The 24508-nt window shown below is 38.3% G+C and overlaps 1 protein-coding gene across 6 annotated transcripts in view; it reads left to right on the top strand.

Annotated features, from left to right (window-relative positions):
* The window catches only part of LOC112560811 (transcription factor SOX-6-like), a 245536-nt gene extending 226385 nt beyond the window's left edge, over window positions 1–19151 (top strand). For 5 of the 6 annotated variants that reach the window (XM_025232872.1, XM_025232871.1, XM_025232874.1 and 2 more), the window contains 7 exons: window positions 5088–5869; window positions 6079–6289; window positions 7076–7246; window positions 7514–7619; window positions 8518–8697; window positions 10248–10381; window positions 10844–19151. In XM_025232872.1, the coding sequence (XP_025088657.1) occupies window positions 5088–5869; window positions 6079–6289; window positions 7076–7246; window positions 7514–7619; window positions 8518–8697; window positions 10248–10381; window positions 10844–11157 (1898 nt within the window). In that variant the 3' untranslated portion in view covers window positions 11158–19151. The remainder of the gene's footprint in view (window positions 1–5087; window positions 5870–6078; window positions 6290–7075; window positions 7247–7513; window positions 7620–8517; window positions 8698–10247; window positions 10382–10843) is intronic. The other variant, XM_025232876.1, reaches the window with a different exon arrangement.
* Window positions 19152–24508: the final 5357 nt, after the last annotated feature.

Here is a 24508-nt window from a genome sequence, read left to right as displayed (position 1 = left end):
TTCTTTTCTGTCCCTAGGGGAACTTTCTTTTCTTCCGCGTACCTACTTATTATAACTTTAATGATCTTTCCTTTTGTAGGTCCATCGTGTATATGTTCTTCTACATGTTACCATTAGGTTACATCTTTACTGGTATCATTTTTTTATTTGTTTAGATAGAGTGTAAGAGGGGATAAAGGTAGGTCACGTTGCCCTTTGATCAACGCTAGAGAGTTGGGTTTTTTTACCCTAGGAGTATGCTCACAGGACTAATCCGAGGGTAGACCGAGTCCCAGGTTACCTTTGCAGTCTTCACACTACTAGAGTGGTCCGTCAGCAGGTAGCCAACAGTGTCCTTGTATCTAATCAAGTGTGAACTTAACCTCAGGGACCGAGGGACGGGCCACAGAGGACTGAAGCGCACCTTCCCACCCACTCCAGTCCCCAGGGCCCCGAGGAATAAGACATTGTTGTTGTCTGCCTATTACAGGGACATCAAAACAGGCGCAAAGCAGGCGTTCATTAGAGGGGAACAGACGTCCCGCTGGGTTTTCATTATTCTCTCGGCACCACCGTGCTATTGAAGATGAGACAGGCGCTGCACTGGCGCTTGGGGATCCCTTTGAAGAACGGTTTGTACCAGAACGGATATTATAAAACCAGTTAGGCGAACCTGCTACGTAGCGAGACTGAGGAGACGTGAGAGTCGCGTAGATGCTGGCGGCCCGAAATTTGCTCGTCAGGACAGTTATTACCCAGCATGCTCTCTCCCCCACCCCCTCTTTCCTCTACTTTCGTGCTCCTTGACCTTGTGTGATTGAGAACTTCGTACCGACGACCCGTCATTGTCTTTCTTGTCGGGGATTGTATTTTTGTGGCCATCGCTTCAACTGCACTTTTACCCAGAGACCTGAACAATCATACGGGGCCCGCTCCGGCGTTTGTCGGTACAAAATTAAGTTTAAATTATTATTTAAAGACTTCTTGAGATGTCTGGAATGTCTGGTGACGCCAGAGGACGATTTCGGCTTCAGGCAATCAGATGCATCGTTCCCCCCTGGCGTACTTTCCCAGCATTCTTTAGCCGAGGACATTGTGGGCCGTGGCGGGCCAAGCGAAACCCAATCGTCTCGCTTGATGATTCTTTGGGGATTCCCCGAAAGCCCTTCGTGAGAAACTTCATTAAGTAATCAAGCTTCCAGCATGTGGAGCTCTTTAGTCACTCATTTTGAACCCCTCTTGTCTGCCAGCAAGCTGGCTGTTTCCACTACTTTTTGCCATCAGCGCTGCAAGAATGTTCATTTGCTGACCTTAGAGTGCAAGATGTCAGAAGTGGGCAGTACATTGCTCGTTAGTAGTTTGTCGCAGTGGAATATATATTCTTCCAAAGGTCGATGTCCCTGCTCCTGTAGACTTGAAGAACGGTTTGTACCAGAACGGATATTATAAAACCAGTTGCATGAACTCGCTACGTAACATGACTGAAGAAGCATGTACATACTGGCGGCCCGAAAGGTTCTTCGTTCAGATCTTCGTCTTGGGGAACACGCATGATTGCATCCAGTCACAATTTTTAACCGTCGCGGATATTCTCCGAGAGGTAATTTTTATTGGTAATTTAATTAGTTTCATTCTCGCCTCCTGCCAGCCTTCAACATTGTTGCTACCGCAAAAGCACCTCTAGGAAGTACTTTCCCACCAACCAGTCATCATCACCAGTACTGCGTCAGAACAGCGTTCACCGCCAATAAACTTTCTCCTTTTCACAGAATTGTCTACATGGTACGGAACTACTAAGCTAGTTCGTTGCCTAGCGACAAACAATAGTACACACGCACACACACACGCATTGTTTTGGTTGTAGCCTACGTCATATAGCTGTTGGGAGAAAGAGGAAATGAGTGTCAACAAGGGTCAGTCTAATAATGTCTAACGTCGTTAACGAACATCAACGACGTCACAAATCTGCGAGGTGACTGACTGCACGTGCTTGACCCCTGCCCTCCGTTCCCTCCTCACTGATTTTGGCCTGCTACAATTGTCTATCTCTTGACTATTGTTCCTACACCTACACGCTCTGCATGGCACAAGACCCTCGTGCTCCGCGCCTCGTTCTGTAAGCCATTTCCTTCTCTGGTTCCAGACCTTACTCCCACCACTACCACCACCACCACCACTACCACCACCTTCTCTTCCCCATCCCATCCTATCCTACCCTCCGCCACCTTTCTGGGTTCCGGCCGACCCCTTTCTCTCCTTGAGTGCCTAATAATTGAATACTTAGCAAGGAAAATAAATGGTTCGACCAGCGACTGACACTTTAAATGACTTTCTAAGCGGCGCAGGTCTGTCAATTTGGATCTCAGCCCGCACTGTCACTCCTGGCCTGACACCCGTCTCTGACATTGTTTAGCCTCGCGCCAAACAGAAACGGTCCATGTTGGGCCGGTCGGCAGCGCGGCCACAGGGAGATGGGGAGGAGGAAGAAAGGTCTGGGCAGCAGGCCCCTCTTGTCTCCTTGTTCGCTTCCACGCGGAGGTCTGTGGCTAAAGGGGCCATAATCGCGTTCTACGTTGTCTGCCAGGGTTATCCCCATAGTTCGGCTTTTATAGAAGAGTAAAAAGAAAATTGTTCACATCACCGGGGGAAACCTAGTCATCGGATTGGTGAAAGAGTTGTGACCCTTTGATTGGAAGTGTAAGACTGATGGTGCAAAGTCCGGCACGTCGGTGTTTTTTTTTTTTTTCTCTCGTTCACTCTTTTGTTTTGCGAAGAACAATCTAAACATACACACATGCGAGCGCACACCACACGTACACCCTAAATAAACTACTCCTGTTGTGCTATTAAATCATAGGCTTACTCCACTCATTACAGTAGCAAAGCAATAAATCATCCAACTGTTTGATTTTTTTTAAAATAAGGACATTAATCGTTTAGGTGTGTTACTTCGGGGTTTCCGGTAATAATATTACAAATGTAAAGGATTTCGTTTAGACTCTCATTCTTGGAAGATGCTTTCCGTATGACTGACTGCCTTTTTTTCCTTTGTGTGTTTGTGGGTAGGGGGAGAGATGGGGGTTGTATCTTGCAGTCTTGTGAAGATGAAGAGACTGCTTTCTGCCCAAATTGACAGCCTCCTTAGCAAAAAAATAAACCCTCCGAAAAATGAAAAGCGAAAATGAAAATAACACAGGAAATTAAAAAAAAGGCACAAACTTTTTGAATTGCACCTATAGAGATTGCAGTCGCAAATAAAAAAAAGAAAAAAAAAAAGCTACGAGTTCAGGGATGGAGAAGGGGAGAATGGTTTGAAATAGCCCTGGCCAGCTTATTTTGTTTGCCCAACCTTTCAGGTTTGTTTGCCCAAACATTTCAAGGCAAGCGCGCTGTGCCTTGTGGGGCTGCGGTCTCGGGGTGAGCGTGCGAAAGAGTCGACTACTGTAGGTTGAGGTGGGTTCTCCGGTCTCCCGGTTGTGTTTCATGAAGACAAATGACATGTAGACCTTACTCTGAAGAGAAAGTCCATTCCTCCATACACTGGCTTTCGTAGACTTAGAGACATTTTTATGAGATGTGTTCCTTCATGCAAGCCGACCCAGGGATGCTATGTTCCTTCGACCAGGTGCCAGAAAGCCAGAGAGAGGCTAGGCTGTGTTTATCTTTAAAAAAAATATTTTTTAATTTATAAATGGTGGTACAAAAAAGAATAAACGCATCGAAAACTTGACATAAAATGTTTTCTTCATTTTAAGGCAAAACAAAAGAGTAGATATTGTCCGTAAGCAGGAAGAGATAAGGACAATATATTGGCGGCTGGTTCTGTCCTTTGATCTTGGGAGACCTCGGAACGCGAACTATCTGCAAATCGCTGCCACGTCAGTCCAGCAGCTTTTTTGTCTGCTGATGTATTTTACCTCCACGAGCCTCTCTCCCAATTTTTTTTAAATACCCACCACCTTCGTTCCCTTCCCGATGGGTCATCTGTCAAAAGTAACTGCATTCACTAGTGTTGCACGATATGCAGTCTCCTACCTAGGATCCACAAAACACCAGACCATTTCATCACGTCAGTGCCAGCAGGAAAGAGGTTGATAGGGTAGGGTGGGGTGGGTCAGATACCCCCTTCCACAAGCTGGCAACAGTATAGTAGCTTAGCGCAGCCTTTAGCTATCCTCCGTCTTGTGCCCCCACCATCTTCCTCTTCAAGAGATAGGGTAGCTATCTAAACAACTCTGCCACTGACTTTAATGACCAGAATGAGAAAGAACAAGACGGTATAAAGTTTGCTAACCATATTTTCGCCTCGTTCCCGCACCAAGTCAGCTACTGCGAGCGGCTGTGAAGTGGAGAAGATTTGTTTGCGCTGCTGGCCGCTGTGCAGCGCCGCCATCGGTAACGGTCCTTGTTAGTGCGGGGACAGGGAGATAAATCAGCAACAACGATTAAGGCAGGGTTATTGTCCTTTGTCCCACAATCATCTGGAATTTTTTTTTTTTTTGAATCCGAGACGGTCGAGATATATATATTAACAATTTTATTGTTAGCTAATTGATTACACTCCGGTGCTTTGGATCAGATGGCCATTTATTTCATTGGAGCCAAAGCTATCGTTTAAAACTTGCGCATGTGAGGCAGTAATGGGGAAAATATGTCATTGAAATCTTCTTATCATTGGAAGTTTTTTTTCTCTCATTTGTTTTTCAGTTTGCATGAATAAAACAAAGTAATATGTAGTGAGAGTAGATGTATTAACCTAATGGCAATGCTTAGAAGTGTAAACGGATGCCAGAGTTCAAAACTTCAGTGATGAGGTATCAACATGTAAAAGTCCTTCTCACTTCTTGGTACCCTTACACTTATGCAGTGCAAACTTCTGTACAAATCTGTTGTCAATTTTAGTGCACTCTTTCCCTAGATCTTCTAAAACAAGGTTTAGATGTGTGATGTCAATCTCAATTACTCTTTCTAAGTAATTCTGTAGTGAAAAAGAAATGTTACAAGAACACTCTGGGTAGGATTTTAAATGACAAGGTTGGCAGTGCACATTAAACCCATGATAGCAAACCCAACAATCTGACGAGAGTTTTTTCTCTTCTCTGTTTCAGTTTCCTCTGCAGTACCTCAGTCTATGACCTCACCAAAGGTCACCGGCACATTGTCCCCGCCCATGCCCCCAACAACCTCACTGCTGTCATCTTCACCATTGTCTTCGTCACTGGCTGCAGCTTCATCCTTACCATCTCTGCATGTAGAACCACATAAAACGTCCCCGTCTTCACCCCTCATGGCGGTGGCATCTCCTTATTATGCAGTCCAGCCATTGCCGGCCCCCACAGCTGTCAGACAGATGACCCCCATGGTCTCGGGTGCACACACCCCAATCTTGGTGGGACCTGTGCCTGGAATGTACCCCATGCACTCCATCCCAACCTCCATGAACACCACCACCACTACTACAATGATCAACCACAACATGGGCCACACCAGCACTGTTCCTGCCAATGACCAGGACGCTCCTCTCAATCTCACCAAGCCCAAACAGGAAATCAAGTCAGAGACAATCTCGGCTGATTATTTCACACATCCTTATGAGAAGAGCTCAAAACAAGAGCGGGTGGTGACCCCACCACCTGCACACAGCAACCATCATAAACGTGCTGCAGCCATTCCCATTGCTGTGACAGTGTCACAGCCTTCGCCACCTGCGCCTCCAGAGGTTTCAAAGTTTCTTGCCAGCATGCAGCACTCACCATTTGGGCTTCCTTCACAATACATGACCACTCCATTCTTGAGTTTACCTTCCCATATTGGTTTACCAGCTTTTCCAGGACTGGCAGCGCATCATCCTCAGGCACACAACGGAAAGCTGTCTCCAGAATCAGAAAAGGTGAAGAGAATTTTTGTCCCTATTTCCCAGAAATACATAAATGAAAAAAAATTATTTAAAAAAATTTCCTTAAACTAGTCTGCATAATCATGTATGCATGCACACATATACACACAAGGACATATTTTCAATGGGATGTATATGAGGGTACATCACTGTACAATTCTTGGATCCACAGCAGTACCTATATATATATCTTGTCTTTGCAGGATTCATCTTACGTCCAGGAAATGCTTGCGCAACAACTTGCAGCATCAACAAACCCAGTGTTTCCTGGAATACCCCATCACATGGCTTTGTATGCCAGCACCCCCTCCCCTTCCCTGCCTCCACTCACCCCTCTTCCATCTGCCAAAGACTGCTCTCCCATGGCTGGCAGCTCAGAAGATAACACCAGCAACTATGTCCAACAACTGCAGAGTGAGCGCCCTTGCCTGTATTTGTTTAACAAATAGAATTTTGTCCTCAATCATAATTTTATGGAAGTAATGTGGGGGTATGGTTCTGTAGCAATTCTAGCATATGCTGCAAACTGTTTATATATATATATGCACACATATTAGGCAGTAGAGTGGAATGCATAACATTAGAGTATTCATGTACATTCAAAATGCAGATGCTTTTCAGGCTTTTGGGGTACTAAGTCAACTGTACAGAGTATGGTGCATTTGAATAGTTAATGAAAACCCTTTGTTCATCAATCTGCTTGGAAACTTAAAATATTACTGCAAATTTAAGAAACAAGCAGCTGCTTACTCTGACAGTGTCTTGGAATTAGTGGCAGATTAACACTTTAACATTGGCACCAAAACAGATTCTTTGACTTTGATAAAGAGGCAATTTTAATTCAATTCATAACTATTTTAGCCAAAAGAGATAGAATTACATATAAAGTTTATTTCAAAAGAGGAAATGACTGAATTCTCCTGTAGAAGGAAATCCTGGAAACACTGTTTGCTGCAGCTAACAAAAAATATCCTATTGGGATGGAATGAGATCAGATTTAAAAAAAAAAACAGCATGTCAATAAAAATTAGATTGCCTTTTGAACTACGACATGGTTTAAACCATCATCTTGTGGAGACAATAAATGAGGTGAAATTAATTGTGACTTCTGATAACTCTTCATCAAAAATGCACAGCTTTTTTTCATGTCTTGGAAGTATTAATTTTTATGCATTAAAATGCCTTATGTATTTCTTACAGGCAAAATGTTTGGTGCCAAAATAATCCGAGCTCAGCGTGAGAAGTCGGACCCCAGCAAACCTCACATCAAGCGACCAATGAATGCATTTATGGTCTGGGCACGTGAAGAGCGTCGCAAGATCCTCAAGGCTTGTCCTGACATGCACAATTCCAACATCAGCAAAATTTTAGGTAACATCAAAGCTCTTTTTCAGCATTCACAATTCTAGCCTCACCTAGTCTTCAGGTAACCAAAAAGATAAAAATGTGCATATCACTTTCTTAACACAGATATCTCTGTACTGCAATATTCTTATCACTTGCCAGAAGATGAAAATAACACATAGCTCCTGTGTATTTTGTATTATAGTGATAACTTGCATTCTTCTACAGACTGGTACATAAGGCCGTGTGCATCTCTAGCCTCTTCTTTAAAATATGCTCATGTTTATTTTCCAGGGGCAAAATGGAAAGCCATGTCAAATGCTGAAAAACAACCATACTATGAAGAACAGTCACGACTAAGCAAATTACATATGGAAAAGCATCCAGATTACCGATATCGGTGAGGCTGCTGAAAATTAAAATTAACATCCTTTTTTCTCTTTAGTCAATAGGTAGCATTAGATGCATATACTTCTGAGCTATGCTTTAGTTTTGTCATAACAGTGTGTACCTAGAAGCTTTTATTGCTGAGATAGTTTTCCAAAATTTAGGTTTCTGTAGGGCTTATGTTACTGTGCAGTAGATATTACAAATTTGGCTTTGTTGCTTTTCTGCATAGATGTATTCAGTCTCAATGTAGCTGTGTGTACTAATGTAGGTCAATATTTTCTGTCTAGATAAGATAGTGTTCTTCCGAGTTATACACAAAAATGCAATATGTGTGCATGCATGCATGTGGGCAGACCTGCACATAGACACAAACATATGGCATATAATGTATTAGAATCTAGTTAAAGGATTAGAGGGATTAGTAAAAGGGGGGATTAATGTATTGCTTGAAGATCAGAGAATTCTCTAAATCTGTGGTACTTGAATTGTCACAGTCAAGGAAGAAGTGTTACAAACAGCATTTGCAAAGTCTTGGTTCATAGTTAATTTCTTTTAAATATTCTTTCTTCATTTTTTAATCTAAATGTAGATTCAGCATTGTCAGTTTTATAGGTTCCATTTCCATTATGCATGTCAATTGGACACACTTCCTGTGGTCCCAGAACATTCATTGTCAAAGGCAGTTTTCAGTCTTCACTGGTTATGTCATAGAGTCAAGATGTATTGTTTACAAACACAATCAGTGAATAGCAATACCAAGAAAAAAAGCACACAAAGATGAATAACTTTTCCTCCCTAAACACAACAGCACAAGCTGCATAGGAGACTTCCCACATACCCCTGCTTTGAATGTGACCTTTAACATATTATGAAATACATGGTAGGCCTGATTTTTGATTCCTGTTTAGGCCAAGGCCTAGGAAAATGAAAGCCCAACAGCAGGCCAAGACGATGCCCTCCTTGGTCCCAGAATTCAATGTCCCATCAGCCATTATTTCCTCTCAAGGGAGAGAACTTCTTCCTCCCTTCATGTTTGCAGGGGGGCTCTACCCAAGTTATGGGTCCTTGTATCCTCCTTGTGAGGAAAGGTATGAAGCAAATTTTGAAGAGAATAATCTGCTGTCCACTAGACCTGGGAAAAAAAAAGAAAGAAAAAAGAAATTAAACACAAATCAAAAAGTAAAATATTTTCTTTTGAGATGTTACGCTAAAAATATTACTCTATATAAGCTGAATTCTTAAATGAAAAAAATGGTAATAACAGAAAGAAGAATAATCAACTATTTTTCATGATACAAATAATCGACAGATAGACTGTTTCACATGCTTTTGTTTAAACATTTGAATATCATCTGTATTCATTTTTTTAAAGATGGCTTGTAATGATATAATCAGAAACTATAAAAGCTGTTTTTATTACTGCCAAGGAAATAAAATAAGCAGGAAGAATAGACAAAAAAAATTAGAAGAATATAAATACATAAACAATATCTGTAATAGTATTATTCATATTACTGTTATGTGAATAGATTCAAGCACAATACTATGGTGCCTATATATTGTGCACCATTGTTTAAAGTGATATATTGCACCTTAGAATGATGGCCCATATGTTTGGATAGAGCCAACCCTGCATTGTAGACTTTTGCTTTCTGCCATTGTGCATAATATTGCAGGCTACAAAAGGAAAAATGAAATAACAGCATAAAAATGCTTTCAATATCATGCCTAGAGTGACTCACAAAAACTTTTATTTTTGGGCTGTAAATTTTAATAACTATTTTTATATTGATATCTAGCTTCAGTTTGCACCTCTTTCTTTGCATTATTCTTGATGAATCCCCTAATTCTTCAGTATAATAGATCAGTTTCTTTTTAATTTCTTGCTTGGCATTTTCAAAAATTAATTTTTCCTTGGTTTCTGTGGAAGAGTAGATTTATCTGATATATATCTTATAGGAGCTTAAGAAAATTATGTAACTAATTTGCTTTACAAAAAACAGTTTCATTAGCAACCTGTTGCTTTGTGTAAATACAGCATAAAAAAAATTAAATCAGTTTGATACATTGCCTTAGTGAAATGTTTGTATAAGGGATTTGCACAAGCTGCTATTTATTTTGCTGATTTTTTGTTTATTTACAATGAATCATCCGAAGCCATTCAATTTTAATACTACTATCACAGTATCATCTTGCAGAATTTTTCCTGCATTTTTTTTTTTTAAAGAGATTTTAAAAATTCATTTCCCAGGCCTAGGTGTGACCAGGAGATAATATACAAATGGCATATTTTAAAGTTTATTCACACATTAAGGTTGCTAGATGTTCTAGCATATACCATCTAGATGTTCTAATGCATCTGCCTGTGTTTCTCCATTGTATGTGAGGATGAGTGAGAGAGAGTTTTAGGAGAGGGGTACCAATTTATATACTAAGACTCAGTAATAGGTGAGATTTTGTTCTATAAATATACATGATTGTCAGGGTTAAAGGTTAAACTTGTTGTGGGTACACAATACTTAAATTCCTAAAGTTATTAAGTCTCCTACACCATTGTTGTCATATCTGGAGAGGGTGCATACTTCTAGAAGCCATGCAACTCTAACAAATGTCTGAATAATCTGTTTTACCATTCTAGTCCACGGCCAAAACGCACCTGCATTGTTGATGGCAAAAAGCTGAGAATATCAGAGTACAAGGCACTGATGCGAACACGGAGACAAGACATACGTCGAGTATGGTATGGAGATTCACCAGGATCTTTTGCTGATGGTGAGTTTGCCTCAAAATGCTCCAGAAGTTACCATAAACCATGTTAATTGGGAACATCCTGTCATTTCCAACCCTCTTACGAATCTTTATGTAGCAGTTAAAGTGCACTTTCTTTGCACATCACAAAGAACACTGCCATCTGCATGCATGCAATTTTTTTAAGTTGTATGGAGGTTTTATCCTTAAGCAGAATGCAATAGGATCTTCCCACCCACATCTTGCAACTTATTTCATCTGAAGAATTTTTTTGTAACTAGAGAACAAAAAATGAAATTGCTGGGTATTGAAGGTTGTTGAAACATTGGCTTAAAACTTACTTTTATGCAAGAGATAATGGGAATTTGAATTCTTTAAGGATATGCATTTATCAGTTTTTAGTAACCAGGATGCATTAATTATGTGCATTCATGTTTTTTTTAGGTGAGTGTTATGTTGAGTATAATGTTTCTTTTCTGTCTATAGAACATGATGGTGCTAACTCTGGAGAGCCAGGGTTTGATCCTGCACAGTTCCTTTCTGATCCTTCAGCAAAAGGTTGCGAAGGGTCCACACCAGGCTCAGACCTCAACTTAGGCAGCCACAGCGAACATTCGGACAATCCAACTCCTGTGGCTTCTTCTCCAAATGCACTCTTGCCCAATGGCACATGCGAGATGGATGACTCAGGTGACATGGAGTTTGATGGAAGCAACGATGAATCATATGCAGATGCAGCTGATGATGAAGACTTCTCTCATTGTGCTGATGCAGATGAGGCAGTGGTGTCATCAGCATAGTTTCGACTGGCATTTTTTAACAGTGCAGGTTTCCTATCAGGACAGCTGCTTTGCTGCATTGTTCTCAGAATCCTGTCTGCAGTTGAAGCAGTGTTTGGTTGTTTGCTTGCAATGTCATTGTTGCTGAGCACACAAAAACTATATATGCTTTCTCATCTCTGACATTGCTGCCATGTTGAATGTTCTGAGAAAGATTCATATAGCTGGCAATACACCTTACGGTCATTGCCAATTTTCCACAGCTTGTCTGCCAGGCATCAGCTCAAATGGCCCTAGAACTTCGATCCTGTTACACATTACACATAACTGAGAAAAGTTAAATGGAAAAAGAAATAACACCCAACAAAGACTGTACCTTGCAATGGATAAGCTGCAGAATGATATCAGGGAAAGTACCGCTGAACTGTATTAACAAGTGAATATGTGAAAATAAGCACATTGACTTAAAATAATGTGGCTTTACCTGTGACGGCAAGGCAGAGGGTAGATGCCAAACCTGCAGTGACTGTACGCATCTGAATATTCTCAAAAACTTGTGGCATCAGCTCACAGCATCACCTCAGCTGTGTGCAAGAACAGTCAAAGGGAGTGAGTCGTGGATGCAGCAAGAACCGTCTTGGCATGAGCATGAAAACAATAACCACATTTTCACCATTTGAAAGGATAAAGAAATTGTGAGACTTCTCGTACACAGGGAAAGATGGTTGTGTGGAAACACACTAGTACTTTCAAGGGATGGCATACCTATATACTGGTTACACATGATAAAACTTTTGGGTCATGAGATAAAAATGAGAGAACATACAAAGGAACAATATGTGTTCAGCATGATCAGCAAAAGCTGATAAATCCACTTAATTTCAAAGCCCTTACCAGACTATGCCCCATCTGTGTCACAGGAGAAATGACTTGTGTGTTAACAGCTGTCATGAACAGTTTGTTTCTATTTTTTTTTTTTTTTTGTTGGACTCAAAAATAAACGTGGAGGAAACTTTTTTAAGGTTTCACAAAGGCAGGACACCGTTTTGTATGCTCTCATTTTTGTACTTGGAAACAATGTACATGAGGGTATTCAGATATTTACATTTTAAAGACATTTGATGATTCAAGGTGTTCCTGCTGTGCTGAGAAATTCCTTATGTTTTACATCTCCACAACTGTTGACATGATCTCACCACTTTGGAAGGAAATGACATTTAAGAAGTAAATTGAAACAGGGCTGATCCCCTACAAGTGCAACACAAAAAAATTGTATCACTTTCTTAAAATGATTGTTATAAAAGCAACTGTGCTTAGTAGAATCGTCATTTACTTGTTTTGCACAAAATAAGTTTGATCAATTCAGCATCATCATCTCAGAGAAAAGACTACGCACATTTTTCCAAGCTTGCGAGATAAGGTAGATAGGATTTGACGATGCATCAGTAGAAGGTGCAAGAATTTTATGTTGTATCCCATGTTGCATCATCTGCAAAGATCACATGAGTGTTTGCCTGCATTTGCTATCTTTGTTCCTTTTTTCTTTAGGAATTGATAGATGGCCAATCAGATGCTACATCACGAGGAGGAAAATTTAGTATGTTATTTTCATTCTGACATCTGTCCTCACACTTTTCCAAGAAGTTATTTTTTCATTATAGTTTTTTGTTTAAAAAAAGATGCTTTTATCCTTTGGCTTTTTATATAATTATGGTTTGTTTAAGAAGGTTTATGGATGAATGTCAAAGACATTTTGTTTATGAAAAGTGTCATCTTGAAAATTCCCCACTATAATATTCTGCAGTTCTCTTAGTCATCTGCAACTCAAAACTGCAAATCTTCTCATTCAAAAGATAGCATAAGACAGCAAATGAGGTATTAATAAAGTCCTTCTTTATTATAGTAGTTAGTGATCTCAAGTGAACAAAGGTTAGGAGACAATCTTTCCTAAATGCTGCATTCCTGAGTTCAGATATTTGGATACATAGAACATTTTGTGAATACCTAAAGAAGAATTTTAAAATGGATCAGCGAGTGTAATGGAGGTCAAATTACACTGGCACTGGCATGCCAAATCACTATTTTAAATAAGTTGTTCAGTGTGAATGCAAAGAGCTGATTAATAAACTGAGGCTCCAGTAATAATACGACTATGTATGATACTATCTCTGTGTTCAATGATCACACTTCATTGGTCTAGAAATTGTTTTATTACGTGCCAAATGGATTATTGCGTAGACTTCCTTGTGGCAGACTATACTTCTATATAAAAACACAGATCACCCATTTATGCTAGATGGTACAAACAGATGTTTCATAAAATGTTCTACAGAACTTTTGTATCTTAGAGTGCCATTTATTTTGACTGAAGCAAACAGCATGTTTATATATTACTATCTCCTTCATTGTCAAACGTCTTCAATGATTGTGCAACAAATCTCAGAAAGAGGACAAAGTAAGAGTTACTGTTTGGGGCAGTCAATGATGGTAAAGCAGTTGATCTCAACAACGATTTTTGAAGTGGTATTTTAGAATACAATGTACATGTATCACAATACAACAGGGTAGTCTGGCCACTGCAGTATTCAGATGTCTGCCATTGTGGGAATAATAGACACCAAACTGGCATGCTCTTGAAAAAGAAAGTTAAGCATGTTCTTGGTTTCTTTGATCAGGTATGTGTACATTCACAGCATATTGATATACTTACCTTGTAAACTTCCTCCCTAGTTTTGCTGAACAAATGATTTCATCAGATGGTGCTTAGACAATGTCGTATTTTATTATATGCATGTGTGGGTGATTCTGGGAGGTGGGGAGAGCTGCAGCTAGAATACTACACATGAGAGAAAGGAATGTTTGTTAGTTTGCAAGAGGCTGAATGCACATACAAATGTATGTGAGAAATTCTTGTTGCCTGTTAATAATTATATAACAAAAAAATAGATGTTTATTCCATATGAAAATGGTTATCTCCAAGAAAGAAGCCAATTATCTGCCAAAACAATCAATATTATCCAATCTTATACAAGTTCCTAAGGGGACTGTTTTCCTATTCGGAGCAACGCAATGAGCAAGACAAGGATTTTTGCCTTGCTTTCGGTGTCTTCCATTTGATACCCTTTAGCTGGTAGTTTGTGTGCACTAAATCTGCAGCAATTTTATTGCAGCTTGCAGTGGTATGAAGAGCACAAAACTGCATGAACCCTTTGGTTATTGTATTTTATTCATCCTAGAATAAACCTTAGTAGTTCAGTTTCTTAAGTCGCACGATGTATCCTACACATACACTGAATGTACAGTTGCATATTCTAGAAAGGTCTCATTATGCTTGAAATGGCATTGTACACAGTATGTTACTGCACATGTAAATTGATGACAATCTGCTGTGCAAAGCGGTGAACTCTTTTCTTCAGAACAAGTTTCTATGGATAGCAACTGGGTATAACATATAACTAAATTATGCAACAACTATATCCCCTGAACTGATCTCGTTTTTGTATGCATGTCTACTTGTTGTCAAACTATTTATTGGCATCCAACTATCACTATACATTTGTTTACATGCTGAACTGACTTCAGCTTCTAACTGCAGCCTGTTTGTGACAAAATCACCATGGAAGCGAAACCATTGGTGAAGACAGGAATAAGTGTACAACATGATCTACTGTTGAGTGATACCCCTTAGAAAGGAAATGCCTCAGTAGAGCTTTGAACCATGCTGTTTTGTTTCAAGTCACACTGAACATAACTGAGGGATCAAAGTCTTGTTCATAATTCAATTACAGGAGAAATGGAACAGCTCATGTTGTTAATATGTAAGTCACCAAGTTGGAGAATTGCTGTATGACTGCGCCAAGAAATGATTGCCAGAACGCCATGTTGCTCAAACGGATTCAAAAACTATACAAATGTTTCCTTTCTGCATGTATATCTTTATCATCTGTATTTCTCTTTCTTCTTCATATCAGTGTCCACATAAACTCCAAATTAGTTTTGTCATATGAATGTTCTTACATTTTTTTTGTTTACACTTTTAGAGCCAGATTTAAAATTTTAATGCCACTTTTTCAGTTTTCATATTGGAAAGTTTGTTTGTTGCCTTATTTAGTGTATTTTGAAAGTATGAACTGGTGCTTTTTGACTGATCTCGAGACTTTCTCACACTTCTGTCTGAAGGTTAACACATTCAGTTTGACAACATTCACATTATTGTATCGATCTAAGTAGCCTGGGTTAGTTTCCTTAGTAGAGCCTTAATCTGCTCTAAAGGTATGCTTTTTCTTTATGACATCTTACCCTAGAACACAGGTGAGGTTACAACATGCCTAAAATGTAGTGAGTTCAGGTATAAATTGGTAAAATTACTTAAATAAAATAATTTTTAAAACTATTCCAAAAGCAAGCATTTTTACTTATTTTGTTTCATTTTAAATGTTATCAAATATTTATGTTATATTGGTGTTACTTATCATCTAATGGCTCTTTTACCTTGTCTGAGTTTTTTTTTTTTCATTTGTTCTCATCTTACTCCTTTTCCTACAGCATAAATCGTAAAAAAAAAAAACCAAAAAAAAAAACCCCCTCAGATTTGTAAGCATCATTGACACCATCCAAAGCAGATAGTTTTAGGATAAATTAGTTCTAAGGGAAAGTATCATCCTCCAGTGTTGATTTGTGCTATCCTACTGCCAGCAATAGGATCTATCAGTGGTTCATGATCAGTATAAGAACAATTAACAATTCATTAACTGCAATTGCCACCCCCAGTGCAACGTACCTTGTAGTGGCTTGCATGCCTCGTCAATCCACAGAGTTATGTCAGCTGGAACCTTGTGCTCCTTACAGGTCTAGCCAAGCCGAACAGGTCTGTTAGGGGAGAGGCCAGACTAAAATGTTGCACCCTGGCCCTCCAGGCTGGGGGTTTTGCTTTGGGCTAACAACCCACATGTAAAGAAAAAAAAAAGCTGTTAACAGAAACCACAACAGTACCACAACAATGGTGGGGCCATGTGCTCCTTGAGGAGTAACAAGGAGTAAACTACTTGCAACTGTAGAATAGTCCATCAACACTCAAGCAGGTATTAACTTTCTCCAGAATATCATATATCATCATTTTGCAAGAACATGTACAAGATTTAGTCCTCCCTGATATGCCCACAACAAGTGCACAAACATCAAATGACATCATGCTTTATGTATATATCTTTCAGTCTTATTGGTTTAAAAAAAAAAATACATGCAAATGCCAACTAGTTTACAACTACCAAACCACCTCAGGAGTTTTTAGCTGAGCATCTGGCATTTTAATAATTTAAATACATTTTCTACTTGAATTATTAGTATCTTAAAACATGTTCATGTGAAAGCAAAAACACTTGAAATTACAGGTAACTGACTTTTGTAATAAAATGTTAATAGGTATGACCTGTAATAAGCTGTTACCTCTTATGAAGAAGACGGTAGTCTGCAAGATTGTACTATACCCATTTGCACTGTGTTCAACAAAAGTTTTAAGATCTGACATCTGTTCATGTTATAAAATTTTTATCAAATGTTACCAGTCTGTGCTTTCTGTCTCTCACTGTGTGCAGTGCTTTATTATGCATTTTAATTTTGTCTTCACAGTGTATAAGTTGCCTCTTTTACTTATGTCCTGCCGCTAGATCTGTAAGGTTTTATTTACCATAGATATTTAGTAAAGACCTTGATCACTACTTCTTAAAGATAATGAAGTGTACATTCTCAAGTTTGCACTTCATTAAACTTAAACTAGTGGAATCAATTTTTCTTGCTGCTGGGCACTCTGTGCTATAAGTAGATGCAGTACAAGTCTTTCTGATCGATATGATGCCCCAGATCAGTAGTTTTACATAAACCTACATTTTTGAAAACTGTCAAATTGATCACTTCTGTGTATACAAAGCAATAAATTTATAGATGCAGATGATAGGTGCATGTGTGAATATGTGTGCATGAGTGTATATATGAATGAACAAGTTCTAATGCATGGGATGTTGAAAATGATGTAGTAAACATCATGTAAAGTGCAAAGTATGTTTGATTTTATGTACTGTTTGAATAGAATAACAATAACAGTTTTTAGATAATTTACATAATTAAGTTTTGCTAAATAAATATTTTGATGGAAACTTTTTTGGAATTAGTATGGACTTGTAAAATAATTTTCTGTTCAATTAATGCAATAATGGTCAAAATAGACTTTCTGAATCAATTCTTTTTATATCACCATGTCTGTTCTCTGTGAGTAAACATATAAAACAGACCACGTCTCAGGCTAAAAAATGAATACCTTCTATATGAGCATCGAATGTTGTTTACAGTTTTGCAAGCTATTTTTTTTTTTTTTTTGCACTTCTTTGCATCCTAACAAATGCCACATTTTGTGATAAACATTCTGAACACGTTTTTGTAAAGTGTTTGAAATTTTAATATATTTTTCTTTTTTATAAGTTTACAATAATCAGAAGAGCTGCAGAAGATTCGGTTGTTTGTCCATTGTGACATGAAATCATACAAGGGTTAATTTGTGGAAAATTCTCTTATTCAGCCAAATCTCTTTAAAAAGGGGGATGGAACTAATAGTATATTAAACGAAATGTTCACATTTTAAAGGGAGAACATATGTTACTCTCTCCATTAAAATCCATCTGATAAGAATGTCTTGTGGTAATCCTGTCTGTACAGAAACAGAACACCCTCTTTTTACGTAGCACATTGTGGGCTTCCAATTAATGCACTCCATAGCAAGCAGTGTTGTTCCCCTAACCTTTACCTTGAGAATGTGTCAAAAATCATGACTTTGACTAGAGAAGATCACTCTACCTTACTCTTCTTCTATATTCTCTGGAAGACCATTTAGGTTGTTTGCCCCATAAACAGAACGGGCAAAACAACTGCCACAGACTAGGTCAATGATTGTAGATTTAAATTATTTTATATAAATGACTTTTATACAAAAGATTAGGTTTTGAAAAGCATATTCTGGGTCTGGCTTGTTTGTGTTAGATACATTAATTAAAATTTTAGGGTGTTTTGGATGTCTTTATAGGTTCTGTATTTGAAAGACATCCCCACCTGGAATGAATTGTTGATTAAAAAGTGATGATAAATGTGATTAGGCATAATTTGTTGTGTCCTTAATGTAGTGTAGATTTTAAAAAAAGTTTCATTTGGTTAAATGAAATCTTTTTTGTCTGTAATTTGTACATGTAATCTTTACTGGACCAATGTATGTAAAAGTAGTTCTGTTTCACTTTTTTTTCATAAAAAGCCTACCACTGGCTGTTCTTGACATAATTGCTTTTTTACTTGTTTGGAATGATGGTGATATGATAGAACCTTGCCAGGAAGCGAGGATCATTGTGTGTGCTCAGGTTCTGCAAAATGTCTTCATCTCTAAAACAAGTTGTTCAGGCGTTGGCTACAGAGGTAGTTTGTTCAGCTCTCATGACACTTTGTGCAAGCAGTTTCTGCCATTGGTTTCAGTTGTTATAGATCAGATATCACTTGCTGGAAGGTTTTAGAAATAAAACTAAAATCCACAGAATTAATAGAAAGGGTAATGGTTTACAGAGAATTTAAACTACCGACTGACATATAGTCCTGAATATTGCTGTGAGTGAAACTCTGCTCATCCAAACACTACTCATATGTTCACTCATAATCTCCCATCACGCCATTCGTTTCCTGTAACCCTTAACCTTGACGAGGCTCAGACCTGTCTCTGCCTAATACGTGTCATGGCCGTGCATGTGTTCCCCATTCACTAGACAGTGAGGCAACATTACTACCCTTGCTACCACCGCGCCCATCTGATACCACTGTACTGACTTGTATTGTTCCATATTTGTATTGTACTGTATTGATCAACTACACTTTGACTACAAGCAAAACGATTGCGCTTCGGACTCAATAAACTCTATAGTTGCAAGGTATAGATTTGATACTATGATTTTTTCCTTGTGGAGAGAAATAAATGCCGACGAACTTTCTACGCTTGTTGTTTCTGATGTGTGTGTGACAGAGAAAGAATTTGATGGTTTGATTGGATACGTGTGCCATTGATCACCATTTCAACCTCTTTGAATCAGAATAAGAAAATGATGTATGAAAATAATTCAGACAAGAAAGTAAACAAACAAACAGACCATTATTTTCTCCCATAGGCAACGGCTTGAGTATGGACGGGTATAGGTGGACTGCTGTCTGTCTGCCAAGACCAACGCTTCCTCTTGTTCTCCGCTGTTAGTCTCGGCGACCCTAAACAAAAACCGGAAGCTTTGTAGTATCATGCCTCGTTTTCGTAATTAATATGAAATGTGAATAAACCAGATTGTAGTATCGTGGCTCGTTTTAGTAGTTAACTGAAAAAAAAATCATCTGCCAGCAGTCCAGTAATACAAGTTCGTGGCTTGAGCGAATATTTGACTTTTTGCTGCCTCTGTTGTCACACTATACTTGTGAGTTGCTCGTGCCTCTACTCACACGTATACTGACATATGCATGGTTTGCGTGGGGTTTGTTTTTCCTTCTTCTTTCCTTCCGTTCAACACAATCTACACCTGTCTAATACACACTAAGAAATATTAATCAACAAACCGATAAACTTCACAGTCGTTATGCAATAACAATTTTCATCCCTAAATGAATGTCACAGCACGCGCGCACACACAACAGATCGAGTTAATCCTAACAGTTCCTGTCCTTTTCAGCAAATACAGGGCCATTGTAAACATCCACCAATTAAATAAGCAAACCATGGAAATCCTTTCTAACACTCAAACCTGACGAGATGGAAAGAGGGGCGGGGGTATATGGTGTACCCGGGCAGCAGCTGTGAAGGGGACTCAGCATGGTCAATGGATTTTTTCCTTCTTTTCCTTTTCTTTTTCTTTTAAAGAACGGTTGACTTAACATTCCTCACAAAAGATATTTTTTTCCTATTGAGCGGAGAATATAGCTACATGTACTATATTTGTAGTTTGTATAGAACGTTTATATATGAAGTCATTTAAGCAGGTTTAAAAAAAAAAATCGACTTGCCATTCGTGCGAGGAAGTCACGATCGTCACTCAAGAATCGATGTCCTCTGAACACAGAAAAATTGCAACTTTGCCTCTCGGGGCTGACGTTGCTCAGCCACTCCATTGCATGCGCTGACTTCCGGGTTTTAGTAATAATAGCAAATGTTATATGTTATATAAGAATTGTACAGACAAATAAAAGTTGAACGATGTATAGCTGTTTGTAATTATGTAATTCTCAACCTCTACTTTGTCAGTAAAAGTGCTCTCAGTGTAGCCAATTGAAATAATTGTAGTGGTAAACTTGACAGCATTTATGTCTTTACGCGTATCACTAATTCTATTTTCAATGCTTTCCAAAAATGCTAAAACATAAGTAAATTTTAAAACAGGCGTTCAATAATTTTTTTCTTGATTATACAAAGTACACAATGACTGACAATTTTCATTTCTTTTAAAATAATGTTTGTAGCTAATCAGAAGTATGACATAGTAGCATTTATATTAATTTTTGGGGTTTTTACTTAGTTTATGAAACATTCTTTTCAAATTTAATTAACTCTGATATTTTTAATTCCATTTTGACAAAAGTTTGCTTCATATTCTTTTTCATTTCATATATTATAATAAATTTCTGAACCTTTCCTTGAAAAAATATGTGTTAAAACTGTGATACGTCTCTTTCAGTATGTTTTCACTGCACAACTCATAAATTTTTAAAAGCTTATATTTCGCTTTAGCTGTTTAAAAGAATTGTACGTAACAAATCCACCCCTTGTTTCAATGAAGTTCCTTATACTAATATAATATTTATCAGTCAGTCTTTATAAATAAGAATTTCCGTCAATTTTAATATCAGTATTTTAAAAGAGAAGTTCCGTCCAGAGTTTTCAACCATATAAATTTTTACTTTGTTTTTATAAAGTCTGTATGTATGTATGACTTCCAAAACAAACTGAATCTTTTATATAACCCACCTGTTCGAAGTGGTTCATTTCTGAAACTCTAATTTTACATTTATCCATATATAGTCACTGCATATATAAGTTTTCGAATCCTTGATATTTTTAATCCCGAACTATAACATGACGCTGAGATGAGATGTATTTAGACTACACCATTCTTAATCTTGATCATTATTTTTGAATATCAAGATGAAGAAAACAAGTATAACTATTTTTTTAAAATAATTTTCACACTTTTATTTGAGATGCACTTCGCCTACGGGTAAAGTATATGACTTAAAATATCAAAGTGTGGGGTGCACTCTTGGAGTTCTTTGGGGTCCCTCACACTTTTATATTTTAAGTTATAGTATTAAAGAAAACCCCGAAACATGGGGAAAAATTATTTTAGCCTTTTATTAATTTTTTAATACTTATTTTATTTTACACTTTTTGCTTAAATTTTTTTATCGAGTTTTTTTTTAAAATATACTTTGTGACATTATTCCCTTGTTATAGGCCGAACTAGGGGAACAAACCTATAATTTACTAGTTCTAGAGCAGCAATTATCTATCTCCCCTTATTCGGTCAATCCGTTCTCATTCAAAATTAAATTTAAAAAATTGTATTTCTTGTGGACTGCTGGAAATGATTTAATATTGCACTGTCACCGGAAATTAGGCCTGACGAAAGGGGTAAAGGGGGGTCTGGTGCAATTCCTAGTAATTCAACAAAGGATACTTCATGCTGACAGCAAGCTCAAGACCATGAGGTCGACATTTCGTTTCAGGATTTCAGACAAATGGCCAGTGCTCAATCAGCTCGATCCCAGTATGACATTGTGGGTATGAAAGTCAGTCAAAACATACAAGAGTTGAAAAGCAAAGCTGCCGTTTACAGTGTCAGCTCCAACATTTTTGGCAGGCTAGGGATGGGGGCAGGGAGCAACTTAAACGATGAATGTGCAACTTCACGCACTGATTCCGAAATGACAGTTGGAATAGAGAGCCTTATAAGTGGGAAATTTTCTTTTTAATTCAAATCTTTATCCATGTCAATGAAGTTGAGATCGTGTAGCTTGTTAAAGATGCTCACAGGGAAAGAATGCTATAAGCTAAGCCACGCACATACGTTCGACCCTTTGACGGCTTGCTCATGATGCTAAATGTCGTCTGGATTTCGCCATAGGACCTCGATTTAAACAAAAGACCCTTATTGGTTTAGTTTGCATTTTAAAGAACCTTAAAAGTCTTGATGAGAATGAACAGCGCTCAACTTCGGTACGACTGTCTTGAATGAGACTGAGAAGTACTATTTCAGAAATAACTGAACTGTTTCTGGCAGACTGACTCAAAAACAACATATTACAACTTAACATTAAAAGTATCATGCTATTTGATTTAATAATGAATGCAATATCAGCAATTAAAGTTAAGAATAGTAGCAGACGATCGCCCTTGTTTTTGTTATTTGGCTCCTCTTTGTGTTTTCTGTATTTGATTTTATTCTTCGTTAGTATTGTTGTTTATTCTTTTATAGCGCAAATGTTGTTTTCTTGTCCTAGTATGGTGTACATGTTTCGTTCTTGTTCTTGACAACATTTTGCATTATTATTGCGCATTGCACTCTTCACGTATCTATATTATTATCTTTTTTATTAAGTTTTTTATTTGATCTTCTGTTATCACGCTCTCATGTATGTGCAAAACTATAAAGTTTGTATTTTTATTATTAAAGTGGCGTGTACCCAGACTCACGTTCAGGCCTCAAATCGGGCACAGTTTGAAGTTAGATCGGTTCTTCTTTCTGAATAAAATATTCATTATAGAATGCAAACTTCATTAACCTACAGAGGTGTGAGCTGTTAGTGCCTCGGTCATGCTTGACCGTACACAGACCGTGCTACAGAGCCTCCGCGAATATCCTTCGCACGTTCACGAAAAGGTCCCATGGACTGTCTGCAAGATTCCCGGACAAGTGGAAAAAAGTCGTCTGCACAAAGCTACACTTGCTGCACGTGTCCTGCAGATGGTGAGGGTGGGGAGAGAAGGAAGTGGTTTGAGCGCTCTGTAATGGCACAGACCCAAACTACAGCTTTCAGCAACAGTTTCTCTATTTTATTTTTTTAATTTTTTTGGGGGGAAAGGGGAGAACAGAAGATGGAAGGGACACATGGTAAGGGGGGAAAAGTTGGTTTCTCGTTTGTAAGTTTCTGAGCTCGTTTCCCATCCTCATTACCGGCAAACAAGTTCCTGCCTATCATCTTGTCACGCAGGTACACTTGCACTCAGCTCTGCATACCCCTCCCCAAATCCCCCCTTCCCGCTCAGCACCCGGCTCTCGTCCTCCGCTCCGCCGATCTCTCTACACGCGATGATTATCTGCATCGCTCAGCTCCGCCCTCTTCACGGGTTCACGAGAACTTCCACGCGGACTATTGTATCGTGTTATCTTAAAATGTAGAAGAAACTTTTTTTTAAGTTTTACGAGCTGATATTGTTTGTTTATTATTATTTATCTATTTTCCTATTTTCATTTGAGATTTCCCCTCCCCCAACCAACCATCGCCAAACATCCTCCCTCCCTAACAGCTTATCCTTATCGCAATTAAAATGAAAATGTGGGTATTGAAAAACAATTTAACATATTTTTTGTTGTTGCAGACGGCTGGACAAGTTCTCGTCGTGGTCCTGCATACCCTGACCGTAAGAAAATGTAAAAGCAGGTTTTGCGACAAATTAATGACATTAAAGATGACAGTCGCAACAGAACTATAGTTATATACCGCCCTTCCACGAAGAGAAGCCCTAGAGTGAGTTTACAGGATGTTTGTGACACAAGCCCTAGTTAAGATCTTCAGCCAGAATGACGGACAGATTTTGTTTATCCATTAAAACACGCGACGGACATAGTGAATTTTGTTATAAAATACATATTAATATATAAATAATGTCATGACCAATGGCGATCTTCCACGAAAAGATGACATAACTGTATTAAAAGAATAAATGTAGATTTTAGTACATAAAATAAGACATCGCTGTAAATAAATTTATACTTTTTTTTTTTTTAAAGAACAAATACTTATAACATACCTTGTCTTTTCGGGGAAAATGTGTGGTACAAGGAGCGAACTCTGTTTCCCAGCTTCTTACTACAGTTACCGACTGGGGAATGTGAAGTGTCTCTAATCCTTGCAGTAGAACAAAACGATTTGGAAATCATTTCGTCGGAGGATTTAAACTTACAAATAACTGAACTGATACAAGCAACACATTCACCTGGAAGCTATAAACCATTATACAGTCGGCGAACAAATCAGTTCAGGAAAGGTCACTCTGTGTGTATGTCAAAGTATTTGGTTGCGCCACACGTCACGT

This window comes from Pomacea canaliculata, linkage group LG3 (genome assembly GCF_003073045.1).
Source record: "Pomacea canaliculata isolate SZHN2017 linkage group LG3, ASM307304v1, whole genome shotgun sequence".
In the NCBI taxonomy this organism is placed as follows: Eukaryota; Metazoa; Mollusca; class Gastropoda; order Architaenioglossa; family Ampullariidae; genus Pomacea; species Pomacea canaliculata.
Note: the sequence above shows the minus strand (reverse complement) of the source record. Positions and strands in the feature narration are given on the sequence as shown.